This window comes from Rhinoderma darwinii, chromosome 1 (genome assembly GCF_050947455.1).
Source record: "Rhinoderma darwinii isolate aRhiDar2 chromosome 1, aRhiDar2.hap1, whole genome shotgun sequence".
In the NCBI taxonomy this organism is placed as follows: Eukaryota; Metazoa; Chordata; class Amphibia; order Anura; family Rhinodermatidae; genus Rhinoderma; species Rhinoderma darwinii.
The window spans coordinates 524,288,694-524,303,504 of record NC_134687.1 but is presented as its reverse complement, the minus strand read 5'-3'; the positions used below and the strand labels follow the sequence as shown (position 1 = coordinate 524,303,504).

General features: G+C 39.0%; 1 protein-coding gene across 1 annotated transcript in view; it reads right to left on the bottom strand.

Annotated features, from left to right (window-relative positions):
• The window catches only part of FBXL17 (F-box and leucine rich repeat protein 17), a 715,529-nt gene that overhangs the window by 21,427 nt on the left and 679,291 nt on the right, over positions 1-14,811 (bottom strand). Inside the window, exon 8 of the mRNA XM_075836800.1 lies at positions 4,085-4,227. Within this exon, the coding sequence (XP_075692915.1) occupies positions 4,085-4,227 (143 nt within the window). The remainder of the gene's footprint in view (positions 1-4,084; positions 4,228-14,811) is intronic.

Sequence of the window (14,811 nt, the reverse complement as noted above, 5' to 3'; positions counted from 1 at the left end):
TAGCAATATGTATTCACCCCTCTATGTGTCTTTCACCATGTACTTGGCTGCTGTTGACTCTTGAGACACTAGAGCAATATCCTAGATGTTACCTTGACAATATGACGCTTATATCTCATTGACCTTGGGCACGCATGTGCATTAGAGCGCAGATGAGGTGTTTGTCTGAACTAATGGTACAGGTGCAGTGTCCAGATACGGACGCCAGAGCATGGGCACTAAATACAGCCGTGAAACCGTACCATCCTCGGAAGGGTCTGTAAGTCTCATATACATTGCTAATATTTCTAAGTATCAGATTATGTTTATCCTTTTTTTCACCAAGATTTGTTTAAAGATTGGATAGAAGGTCTTTTCTTAAGAAGACATGGCATCTTGATTATTATTGAGCTTTGTCTTTGAACAGCCAGGCTGAGAGTACCAATCTCCTCATTGGTTAATGGGTTAATTGTGGGTAAGTTAAATATGCACAGTGCACTTTAAATTCTACTCTTGCCCAAGACCCCTACGTGGGTTGAAACATAGCGATACTGTGTTGGATGTACCAATAAAAGTGTATCTTTTCCACCTGATTGGATGCGGTCTACTACATTAAAAGTGATGGCACTTTGTGCTTCCCCTTTTCCAACTTCCAATATCCACTCACCCTACCCCATCCCTAAAACAGCTTACCTTATGACAGATGGTGCCCTGTGCGGTACCTTTTGCTGGCACCCCCTACACTATATAGTGTTTTGTCATACTGTGTACAAATAATTAGTCCAAACAATACCTAAATAAAAGCAGCAAACAGTGCCATATGTTGACCAAATAACACTATCATACAATTGCCTAAATAAAGTAACAATAACATACAGTGCTACCACCACCATAAACAGCAAAAATAATATACTGTACAGTGCCTAAGTGGCAATGCCACACAAGTAAATAACACCATACAGTGCTCAAATAATATACATATAGTAATCAAATAACAGTTCCATACATCATTTTTTAATAGTGCTATGAAATTAATATTATGTGATGGTCACAAGTGCTCCTGAGCTGCCTATTTACCGGGGGCAGCTGATGCGCACTGTGCGAACGCAGAGGTTATACACTCCTAAGGCCGGCCCGATCGTCCATCCTCTTTCCAGGTCCCTTCTGAAGACCTCCCTCCTATTTTCCATCAATTTAATTAACCTCTGGCAATCTCTTTTATTTCCTTTATGCTTCTGGTTTACCTCATCTAGTTTGACTTATTTTATTGAAAATATTACTTCTCCGTTTTCTTTGCTCTCTTAGCGATCCATTGTTGTTTTCCATTTATGCTGGTACCACAAAGCACTGCTCATTTCCTACAATCCCATTTCTCTGTAACTATGTTTTGTTGTTTTCATATATTGGATTTTTTTTATAAAAGTAGAAAATAAAGACAAGTTTGTGTCTGGAGATAAGCCTTATTTTTGCTGTTTTATGTTAGTTGATTGCATAATATTCAATTTGTACAGTACAATAGTTACCTTCGTCATTCTGCAAAGCCTGAGTTTCCATAATTGGCTACGATGGCAAACAAAGGCTACCTGAGCAATACTTTAAATATGATTATGTACTCAATTATTTATCGCTAGAATGATGAGGAAAAAAGGAATCGTTAAAACTATAGATAAATGTGTAGGCACAAACAAATTACACCATGTTTAGACACAGCCAATTACCCTTGTAGGCCTCTGCTTTAACTGTCACTAAAGTGCGGAGTGCACATTTCTTTTCTTCTTAGTACCAGTTTATGGAGGGTTATTACCCAATGGAAAAAAGAACCTTAATAAAGCTGAAATATGCAAGTGAAACCGTCAAAGAATTATTGTACAAATTACGTAGCAGTGAAGATTATCATAGCTAAAAGTATAGATATCCTCTTAGTTTTACGGTAATATTTGTCGTTCTTTAATTATACTCATATATCTCTGGGATGGCATGTTGATGCAGCTTGGCTAATTTGCTATCTTAATTGTTTTTTTTCTGTCAAGCATTTGTATTTGCTGCACTAATACTCTCCAGTATTAAGCAGACAGAACAACATTGATAGAGACACATTAAAGTTGTATGAATTATTTTCCATCGTTAGCAATTCTATTGATGATCACTTATAGGAGAGATGAATAAAACTTGTAAGGTTTTGGCTGTGGGTTTATGTGATCATTGGAAACAGGCTTGCCTAGTGCAGAGTGAAGGCAGCCAGAGATTGCCGTCTTTGTTAGGTCCATGTTTCTATCGTAGTTTTTCAAAATATTCACCTATTTACCCAGTTGGTCAACTACATGAGGCAACAAACCAAAAAGGGGATTTTAACTGATGTATAAAAAAAAACATGTTGGGCCAAACTAGTGCAGAGAGAAGATGCCTAAACCAATCGAACCCCTTACCTATAAAAGATTTTAAAAAAAGAAACGGTTGATTTCCGCATATGTCATACTAATATCACTTAAATATATACTTCAGTAGATTTACATACAACTGCAGATATACTAAATACTTAAAGAGGCTCTGTCACCACGTTACAAGTGCCCTATCTCCTACATAAGGAGATGGGCGCTATAATGTAGGTGACAATGATGCTTTTTATTTAAGTAAACGATCTATTTTTACCACTTTATTAGCGTTTTTAGATTTATGCTAATGAGTTGCTTAATACCCAAGTGGGCGTATATTCACTTTAGACCAAGTGGGCGTTGTAGAGGGGAGCGTATGACGCTGACCAATCAGCATCAAGCACTCCTCTCGATTCATTTACACAGGGCATATGGATCCTGTTAGATCCTTATGCGCTGTCTTATACTAACATATTAACAATACTGAAGTGTTTAGACAGTGAATAGACATTCCACGGGATGTCTATTCACAATCTCTGCACTTCGTTACTCTGTCTGTGGTAGTTACAACCGAGGAAGCGTGATCTCGTTGTAACCTGTAATTTACCGCATAATCTCGCAAGGTTACACGTCCTCTGCTGTAACTACCACAGACAGAGTAACGAAGTGCAGAGATTGTGAATAGACATTCCGTGGAATGTCTATTCACTGTCTAAACACTTCAGTATTGTTAATGTGTTAGTATAAGACAGCACATAAGGATCTAACAGGATCCCTATGCGCTGTGTAAATGAATGGAGAGGAGTGCATGACACTGATTGGTCAGCATCATACACTCCCCCTGTACAACGCCCACTTGGTCTAAAGTAAAAATACGCCCCACTTGGGCATTAAGCAACTCATTAGCATAAATCTAAAACCGCTAATAAAGTGGTAAAAATAGATAGTTTTTTTAAATAAAAAGCATTACTGTCACCTACATTATAGCGCCGATCTCCTTATGTAGGAGGTAGGGCACTTATAATGTGGTGACAGAGTCTCTTTAACTCAGGTGGTTATTTGGATGCAGTCCCAAAAATAAACTGTACATGATAGCTACATCAGTATTGTGTCATGTCATCTGTTGTTGGTTGCCACACTTTCACTCACCGACAAGATGCAAAACTAATAATTATTTATAAAAGGGGGCAGATATAACGTATGTACAAGTGCAAAGGACTTTGAAGCAGGAGGTCAGAATTCGTTTTTGCCTAGTTCACATGTGTGTATTTGTTCTGTTTTGCTTTTTTTTTTTTTTTTTAAATCTGTACCTCTGCAACATTAGTGCTTATTCACACTTGTCTATGAAAATACGGCTCAAATACGGATAAGCAATACATATTTTATTTTACAAATTGTTCAGTTTCTGGTGCCGTAGTGTTTTTGTTCTGCATTTTTCTGAGTTGTCCATTTTTCATCCATATTAATTTATTTTTTTTACTATTTTCCACACAGAAGACTTTGTCATGTGAACATACCCTAAGGCTAATTTCACATAAAGTGCTCTCTCCATCAGCTATAATCTGAATAGTAGACACTGAGCCAAACAGTCAAGTCTTAAATCTTTAAATATCTCTAGAGCCTAATATATAGGAAAATGATGTAGGTAAAGTAAAGCTTTGTCATGGACACAGCAAATGAGACAGTATCAATATATCAACGATCATATAATCCATGTGTATAGGTAATCTTACCTGATCACATCTCATCAATCCCAGATATCGTATAGATTTGCTGCTCTGTGCAATTAACGTGGCTCCTTGGTCTGTAATCTCTTTACACCATCCCACATCCACTGTTTCTATCGTAGTACTGTATCGACCGATGGCTATCAAAGCTGTGAAAATGGAATAAAAATGAGAAAAGCAATGAAAGTCTTCAGTCATTACATGATGTAACAGGAGCACCATCATTTCTGGGGCTACAAAACAATCATATGGTTTTTACACAAATTTATAGGAGCAATTTTGTTCCCTTTTATATCAGGTCTTCTTATTCTCATAAATCCAAGAACCCCATGGATGAACATTAAATTTTTCCGATAGCATATCAAATGTATCCTGCTCATGAAGAAGTAGACAGTCCGTACCTTAAGGGCTCAGGCACAAAGAATATATATGGCAGTACACGGAGTCCCTACAGTTCTCTGCTATGGAGCCTTAGGCGCTTTGTGTGCTGCTATATGGTATTACAAAGGTACAGCAAGGCTTATAGGGGAGAATAACTCATATGATGGTAAATGACATGAACTTTTTTATGTTGGATTCCATAGGAATCCAACAGTAATAAACTCTGTATAAAAACCAAATGGCGGGAACAGGGGAACATGTGGGAAAATGGGCCGCACGAGCAGCACTTGCAAAATCATTTGCATATGGCAATAACAATAAAGTTGTGAATCTGGACACACAAGAGAATACAAAACAAGTAAAAAGGATGTGGGCACATCGTTTTTCCAGACCTACCACACACAGTTTGGTAGGCAAATAGGAGATAACAGATTCCCTTTAGTATGAAAATAGGGTGTCTTTGCATAAACTTTTCCACTATTATCTAACTTACTTCTTCTAAATATAACGATGGCATACATGTTTTACGTAAAACAGCAAGCTCTGTTCAGGGCCTGATTTTTGATTTGTACAGGTGGAAGAAGTTAAGGGGGGGGGGGGGAATAATAAAAGCAGCCTGAAGGACAATAAATATAAAAAGAATAAAACAAAATAAAAAAAATCCGGGTCTACTTAAGGCGTGACGGATTTAAATAACATCAGTAACATGTGGAGATGCCCTTTAAGCATTGGTTACACATATTTAGAAGGATGACTATGTCACACAACATGTTCCCATGTAACTAGACATAGTGGGGTTTATTTAGTTGAAGTATGACAAATTGATTACTTCGATTTAGGCTGAATGAATAAGATTATGGCACAACAGAGTGTTGTTTGAAAAATTCCTGTCTGCAGGCTATGAGAAGCATGGCATTCATATGTATAAAATATAACCAGATGAACGATGAAAGTCATCTAATAAAATGAACATGATTCAGAACCTAAACCAGCAGAGACAACAGCCATACAAGTACACAGAGGCCACGCATCATTGTAATGGAAGGGATGATGACAGACGCTCCTATGCTCCCTTATCATTTCATATAATCAGTATATATCAGAAACATTAAACTATTTCACTTAGGAATATGATCATTAACCTTGTTCCATAATTGGCCATGTCAATTTCTGTAAACTCTTCTTTGTTACAATTTGCAAAGCATGTCATTGCTTAAAAAGATCTCATTAGCAATTGCAGAGTTCCGATATGGGGCCAGCATCGGCGCTACTCGCAGAATATTACATATCCAAGGTACTTAAGGTTGAAATAGCATTTATTAAATCACATTTTGTGACTGCTCATTACTAGTGAAAAATGCCCTTGAAATATGGCACACTTGGTTGCTTTCACGCGATGAAATTTCGGCAGCGTCTATGCAAAATCTCTTCAAAGAACACTTTCCGAATGACACGCTTTAACCCTTCCCATACTGCGATTTTATACAGACCATGCACCACATTGTAGTTTGTCTGTTCTTGAAAGCCACAACAATAAGCTTCATTATTCATCAATCTTTTCTCTGAATTCCTCATATAAAATGAAATCGGTCTGAAAATTGCCTCCACTGCAGGTTTATTTTACATTTTTAAGACGCTCGGTAACCTCAGCAATCCATAAAAGCCTCTACAAAGTACTTCGATCAATCCTTATATAAGATACACACGGAGAGTCCTTCTATAGTATTTTATGGAAATATTACATTATATTAAAACCAGCTTAACGGAGAGGGTGTTCATTTCAGAAGTCTCCTGCGTCGATGCTCTGGATGTTACAATCAATATTCAGCATATTCTTTTGTGCTCTGCTCAGTACATACATTTTATACAGTGACAATACAACGAAGGGAAAAAAATATTCCCCCCACCACATATTATTGCAAATGCGTAAAATGTAAAGTTAGACAAAGAGAAGCTAAGTAACATAATATGGGATATCTAGTTGATACAACAATATCCTAATAGTGCAATGTGAGTCAATTCAGAAGGGCCACCATTTAGGTCTCCTTTTTCCAGAATCATAAATTATCACATATCCACAATATAGGCGATCATTTTCTGATCACTGGGGGTACCACGGCTAGTGCTCCCACCAATCGTGAGAACGGGGGGGGGGGAACAAGATCTTTTCACTGCTCAAATGCACTGAGGAGAACATTGAATGTAGTGGTGGTCGACCATGCATGCTGCCACTCTATTCAAAGTCTATGGTAATGACGGAAACAGCCGAGTATGGGCACTCCGGTGTTTCCGTCAATCTCATTGACATTAAACTAAGCGGCAGGCACATGCTCGACCCCCACTCCATTTAAGCTCCTCCTCACTGTGGGGGTGCAGTGAGGAGAATCTGGGGGTTCAGGACTCCCAATCTCATGATTGATGGGGGACCCAGCGGTGGCGCCCCCCCCTCCAGCGATCAGAAAATGATCACCTTTCATGTGGATAGGTGATCATTTATGATTCTGGGAAAACCCCTCTAATGAAAGCAGAGATAAGCTGCAAAGAGTGTCTCTTTCTCTAGAAGACATGGCACCTGTTATGCATGGGCAGCCCATGGATATCAAGCGGGAACGGTGTAATTCTTCACTGCTCAGGGGAAATGTAACATAGCTAGAAGGAGCTCCCACCAATTACAGCTGATTGCTGGGGGTCCCAGAGTTAGAGAACTCTGTGATCAGTCTAAACAGAACCCCTTTACAGTACTTTATTTTTTAAAGATATTTGGCATTTTAATGGTATAAGAACTGGAATTTTGTAAGGCATTATTCAAACTCACTGTGGAGGACCATGTGCATCCATGCATTACATTACACTGGTGGCCCATTGCTGCAGAGGAAAATGTGAAGACTCGACGGCAGTAGCAGCTGAGCACTAAGGACCCTTGCTTTTTCGTGATTGACCGCAGTATCTAAATGACTTTAAACAGCCGGGATCAGAGTTATTTCCAATATCGGCTGTTGCAGCAGGATGCCGGCTGCATGTTATGTTCCTCACGGCTGATGGCATGGGCGCAGCTTGCGTACGTATACTGCACTGAGAAGGAAAAGGTTGATGCACAATACTTGTGCTGGTGTTTTGCATTGTATGAATGTAGGAAAAAAATAACTATTTTACAAGAGCTAAACTAAGAAGTTAGAGATGTGTCAACTATTTCCAACAGCAACCAGCAGAATTTTGAATGCAGCTCTTGGTATAATAAGTCTAACTCAGATCCCCTAAAAAGGAGATCAAAGATGGATATACACTTTTATTGCATTCAATTATAAACATTCAGATGCAGAGTTCCTTTTGTAATTTGAATAACTGTGTTTCTGCATAACCCAATTATGCTGCAGTTTACACGTGTTCGTCTGAATAAAGCAGGTACTCCAAAGGACACTTTTTGTAGCCGCTCTCCACTGCGACTCATAGATAAGAGTCCTGAACAAGTGACCCCTTCTATTAACTCCTTAATATGGTATTTGAAGATGTTTTTTTCAAAACCAGTGAAACAGGTTTACAAATACAAACAAAAAAAACTGTGAAAAATCTCTAAAGACATAAAATAATACAAAATATATTCTTATTGCCACTATTTAGACCTAATTTCATTATACGAGTGCAAGGAAACGAACTCAGATAATTAACTCTATTCACAATAGATGTAGCTCCAAAGAGTGTAAAGACAAATTCAGCTCTGCTACATCTGTATGACTTAATTAGGACCTAATGCAGTGTCAACAGGTAAATGCACATTAAACCTGATCAGAACCAAGCACTCAGAAGAGATTATGTTCATCTTTATTCAATACGGTCATGCATTAAAAGTACACAGTTAACAACTTTTTGTGTGCTGCCCTGGAGAAGCTTTTAGTGGCTGAATCACGGGATTAATGTACAGCACCACTTTACCTTTTGCCTTAAGTAACTATTTTCAGGCACACGGTCACAGGAGAGCTACTTGTGCTTAAAGGAACCTTAGAAATAGATTTTTTTTTTCATGTAAAAGCACATTTTCCTGATAATGAATACATCTACATAAGAGCAGGAACTTTATTCTTCAGAGCCATGGTAACAGCAATGTGTAGAATATTAGGAGATCATCATTTCACCACAAGGTTGTGCTGTGCCAGTATCTCCAGCTGCTGCAGAATATTGTAATATATAAAATTGGCATTTCTTACTACAGGGCAAAGCAACATGTGGGTGTACAGCTGCTGAGACACTATCACAGCTCGGGAATATACGGAGGGTTTTTTTTACTTTATTTCGAGTTTACAAAATGCAATATACTATTCAGCGGGCATTTGTCAGTTTGTGTTTTCTTCTTGTATTATGGGAAGGTAGCTGAAATGTAATAAAACGGGTGCCATATCCCTCTACTATGACAGTTTCAAGTACAGCATCAGTCTTAAGACAAAATCAGGAACCTAAAATGAAAAGAACGAAGAGTCTACTGCTTTACTCTACAGTTATACTTTTTCTGCGCCCTAACGTACAATTGAAACATTTCTTTTTAAAAAAAATCCTGTAACGTATAGTACACTGATCTTTTAAATGGGCTTCACTATACAACATTCACACTAGGGCATGCTGTGGATTTTTTTTTTAAATCTGCACCATGCCCGTTATGTTGTGGATTAGTTATGACATTTTTCAGCAAAATTGACAGCAAATCCGCAGAGAAAAGCGCTACAAACCCTGCACAACAGATAATTTCCTCCATACCTGAACGGGGTCTTCAAAGGGTATGTTCACACGGCTTATTTTTGGCCGTTTTTCGGGCCGTAAACAGCCGAAAAATCGGAAGCAGAATGCCTCCAATCATCAGCCCATTGATTTCAATGGGAAATACAGCGTTTTGTTCCGATGGGGCGTTTTTAAAAACGGCCTCGTAAAAAAACGCCCGTGAAAAAGATGTCACTTCTTGAGCTGTTTTTGGAGCGAGTTGCTAAAAAAGTCTGAAAATCAGGAGCTGTTTTCCCTTGAAAACAGCTCCGTATTTTCAGACGTTTTTTAGTAAGCGTGTGAACATACCCTAAGATTCCTTTAGTTATAAAGGCATCTTTCTAGGCCACGGTTGAAGCATGAAGTAACCATAACAATGGAGTGGTGTAGTCATAAACCACTTGAGAGTCACTTAGGGTAAGTTTACACACTAAAGTAAAAGCGGCTGTAAAATACGGAGCTGTTTTCAAGGGAAAATTTTCAGCCGTTTTTAACCCCTTAAGGACACAGCCATTTTTTGACTCTTCATTTTCGTTTTTCACTTCCCGCCTTCTAAGAGCCATAACGTTTTTATTTTTTCATCAATAGAGAGGTGTGAGGGATTATATTTTGCGGGAGGAGTTGTAGTTTCTTTTGGTAGGATATAAAGTACCATATAATGTACTGGAAAGCTGGAAAAAAAATATTTGCGTGCTGAAATTGGAAAAAACTGATTCCTCCAATACTTTTGGGTTTCGTTTTCTTTCACCGTGTGGTAAAAACAACATTATTCTGTGGCTAAATACGATTAGTGATATGAAATTTATATAGATTTTTTTTTTATATTTTACTACTTTGTTTACTTGTTTTATTTTTTACATTACTTTAGAGGAAAAATTGGAAAAGGGTTTTTTTTTGTACTTTTAATTTTTTATATATATATTTTTCCACTACTAAAACTTTATTTCACTTCTTTTTACACATTTTCTCAGTCCCCTTTGGGGACTTGAACCAGGGATCGTTAGATCACTGGTACAATATACTGCAATACTAAAATATATACCAGTATAAAGTATTGGAGTATATCGTCATTTTTACAGGGCTTAATAGAGGCAGAGTGAAGGCAGTCCTGATGGCCTTCATTAGGCCCCTGGGCTGCAATGGCAACCATAATCACTCCCTGATCTTGTTGCATGGGGGGGGGGGGGTGATGAGCTGTCGGAGGGGACCACCCCCTCTTTTCAATGCCTCAGAAGCTGCGGTCGCGATTGACCGCAGCATTTGAGTGGTTAAACAGCCAGGAACAGCGCAATCGCTGTTACTGGCTGTTAGTCGCGGGTGTCGGTTGTAAAACACAGCCAACACCTGCAGCGTATGGAGTGCGCTCCATACTTCTCCCCCTGCACTAGGACGTCCCGATGCGTTAAGGGGTGAAAGCATCAAACTTTGATGCATTTTTTGGAGCCGTTTTTGTAACGGTTTTTCTATTGACACAGTTTTTTGGAAACAGTATAAAAAAATGCCCAGTCTGACCAAAACACAGTTTGGAGGTGCTCATCTTCCGTTTTTGGAGGCGTTTACGCCCTTAAAAATGGCTGAAAACGCAGCGTGTGAACATACCCTTAAAAGGGGTTGTACGGGATTAGAAAACCATAGATGCCTTCTTCCAGAAACAGTGCCACTCCTGTCCATAGGTAATATCAAGTATTGCAGTTCCATTAAATGGGGCTGTGCTGCAATACCACACATAACCTGTGAACAGGTGTGGCACTGTTTCTGGAAGAAAGCAGCCATGTTTTTCTAATCCCTTACAAACTCTTTAACTGTCCACTACATCACACAATGACAATATGATAGCAAAGCAGCACTGTTATAAGCCACTCAGGAGTTTGCATAGAAAATTCTGTAATTTTACTGTTGGTGACCACGTTTATTGTGTCTATTACGTGTATGTACAGCGTTGTAACCGATAAAGGAAGTCATTAACAGCTGGGGAGGAGGCATCAGAGCATGCAGAAGGGGGGGATTATTGCCATTAGAGTATTGCCATTCGAGTACAGAAATGTGGTTTTGCAAGTGCACTTCTATGTAAAACCACACAACGCATATTATGATGAGCTGTACCAAATGACAAACTCCACTCTCAATACTGCTACATCTGTACCTCTTGTTAAACATTTTAAAAAAATAAAATAAATCATACCTAAATAACATCCTATGATTTAAAAGTAGAATAATATGGGCATTAGAAACCAAAGCTTAAGTAACTCTACACAGGTCAATGTACAATAAAAACTGGAAGAAGAACAGGCAAAAAGCAAAATCAATGGCCAATAGCTGCATGGAATGATAGCAGTTATTACAGGAGATCGATGTGCAGCAGGTGACAATGCAGAATAGTAGGAAGAGTACAAATATACAACCGCACAGGACAAAAATATCAGACCCCAGACATTGTGAATGGAAATGTAATACAAGTGATCCTACTGTGTGCTTGTTCATTGTGAGAGCGAAGACCACACATCTTAGTGTAATTGTAATAGTTCTTCATTCACACTGACATTCCATTGTATCTCCCGCTGCTAGGAAAAGGATAACTTCAGATTTTGTAGATGGCCATTGTATCTATACCTGACGTGGGTAGAGATAAGCGGCACCATCAGCCTGCCATCCAGACTTTGCTGATCACCTTTACTTTGTATCTAATAATGGGCTTCTCATGTTTGCTTGTCATTTATTATAGTTTTTTTCTGCCTGCTCTGACCCTTGCCTTTAGGCCATGTTCACACAGCATATGCTTAGGCTGAAAAATACGAGTTTGACTTCAAGGGAAAACAGCCTCACAGTATTTTTGGAGCGGATTTTCAAAGAGGTTTTTTAATTTTTACAAGCGTTTTTCAAACATATTGTAATGTGTATTTTCAAAGCGTTTTTCTAAACGTCAATTGCAAATGGGAAAAATCAGCTTGTAAGGGCGTGCTCATATGGCTTATTTTCCAGCATATTTCAGAGTGTAGAACGCACCGAAATACACTTAGGGTATGTGCACACACACTAATTACGTCCGTAATTGACGGACGTATTTCGGCCGCAAGTCCCGGACCGAACACAGTGCAGGGAGCCAGGCTCCTAGCATCATACTTATGTACGATGCTAGGAGTCCCTGCCTTGCTGCAGGACAACTGTCCCCGTAGTATAATCATGTTTACAGTACGGGACAGTTGTCCTGCAGCGAGGCAGGGACTCCTAGCATCGTACATAAGTATGATGCTAGGAGCTCGGCTTCCTGCACTGTGTTCGGTCCGGGACTTACGGCCGAAATACGTCCGTCAATTACGGACGTAATTAGTGTGTGTGCACATACCCTTACATGTAAACAGTTCATACAAAGCATCATTTTACGCCTCCGTTTACATTTTTTTTAACATTTCCCATTGACAATGCCGAAAACAACGTGAAAATTCACTTCTAAATTGCTTTTAAAATCTGCTCTAAGAATGCCTGGATTTTAGAAGTTGCTTTCTCTTGCAATAAGTCTTGTATGAACTACACAGCGGTCTTCTCTTTGAAATCAATGGGAAGTAGTTTTCATGTGTATTTCAAGTGTATTTTGGATAGCGTAATGTGAGCGTTTTACACTCTGAAATACGTCTGAAAATATGCCGTGAGAACATACTGTTAGGCCGGGTTCCCACGTATGGTAAACGCTGCGGAATTTCCTCAACAGAATTCTGTGCGGAAATTCTGCAGCATTTACACTATCAGCAAAGTGGATAAGATTTAGAAAATGTCATGCCCACGCTGCGGAATAAAAACGCAGAGTAAACGTTAATAAATTGACCTGCAGTGCAGAATTTAAATCCGCATGTCAATTTATGTAGCGTTTTCGTTGCTTTTCTGTTGCGGGTTTTCCCCATTGAATTCAATGGTGATGCAAAACCTGCAACAAAAAGCCAAGTGTTGCAACTTTTTTGCGGCGGAATCGCAGCGACTCCGATGCAAAAATCGTGACTCAGAAAGAAAAAAAAAAGTTTATACTTACCCAGAACTCCCTGCTTGTTCCTCCAGTCCGGTCTCCTGGGATGACGTTTCATCCCATGTGACCGCTACAGCATGAACTCTTTGTTTTTTCCTACGGCTGCTTTTCGCAGCGGAAATTCCGCCCGAAAAGATGCACCACAACGTGGTGTCGTTTTTCAGGCGGTATGTACTGCGGGTCCTAGGTCGGATACGCTGCGTAATTTTAAACAGTGTATCCGACACGTGGGAACCTGGACTTACCCTCAGCATTTATCTAATTAGCCGTCATAAATGAAGGACCACAATAAAGCATTCTTTCTCAATGTTTCTGAGTCAAGTACCACCTACTCAAACAAATCCCATCAAAGTACACCCCAAGGATATTATCATACCCTGTGCTTCGTAGTAAAAGCACAGCATGAATAGTGCAAGTAACCCCTAGAGACATGGTGTGTACCACCTTGGGTACACACCACAGTTTGAGAACCTGGCATTAGACCCTGGAGAAGAATGTTATTTGCTACACAGTCACTAAGTGTGACTACTTACGGCACATACATGTACACAGAACCTGTGTGGCGGCAAATGGAGTACCTCAGTTCCATACTGGTGAGCCCAGGCACTACGCATGCAATTGTATGGTGCCTATATACATTACTGCATTACGGATATCTTTTTTTCCCCACAGATTCTGTATAAAACAAAACTGTGCACAGCTTCGTATAAAATCGGAGGCGTACGGACGTACAATATGTCAATATACTTCTATACAATCATGAATTCATACAACTCAGAACTTGTAGAGAGAAGGGCTCATGTACATGGCCTTCCTCCTCCTCGCAGTCATAGCACAACCGTGAACACAAAGCTTTATCCTGTCCAAATTCAGTGCTCAAGATTTTATTTCAGGGCAGAGGTTGTGGAGGGGGCAGTGCGTGTACGATGTTCATACTTGCAAGAAGCTAAGGTGTGCAAAATGTATTTCTACTGTATGTAAGTAGCATTTTCATAAGGCCAGATATATGGAAATGTGAACCCTATTCCCCTCGCAGTCACAGAGATCAGCACTTAGGGATTGGCATTGAACAGAATATTATGTATATGACAAAGTATGGACACTAATAGTTTTCATTATTCACTGAAAATCCCATCTTCCTTATGGCTGGATTCGTTTTGCTGTAGTTTTCATAGCGTTTTTGTGTCATTTTTCAATGCATTTTTAGGTAAAAAACAAAACAAAAAAAACACTGCAGCCAGATGTTCCATTAAAGTCTACAGTGAATTATTAAAAGGCAACATACAAAGCATTTTGGTTTGTGGCGTCTTGATGTCAGTGACGTTTTTTTTAAAACAAAACTGGGTAAGGTGTTTTTTTCTGGCGTTTTTTCCCTAGTCCCCTCCATAAGACTTGAATAAAGCCAAGGAAAAATGCACATACAAAATGATAGAAAATAAAAAATGTCATCAAAAATGCATGTAAAAATGACATAAAAAATACATATTACATTGAAAAACGATGGCATTTTAAAGATCAGGTGTAAGAATACATTGGTCAGTTGTTTATCCCTGGGTTGTTAATCTTGAATATTTCAAAATTGATTCTAGAA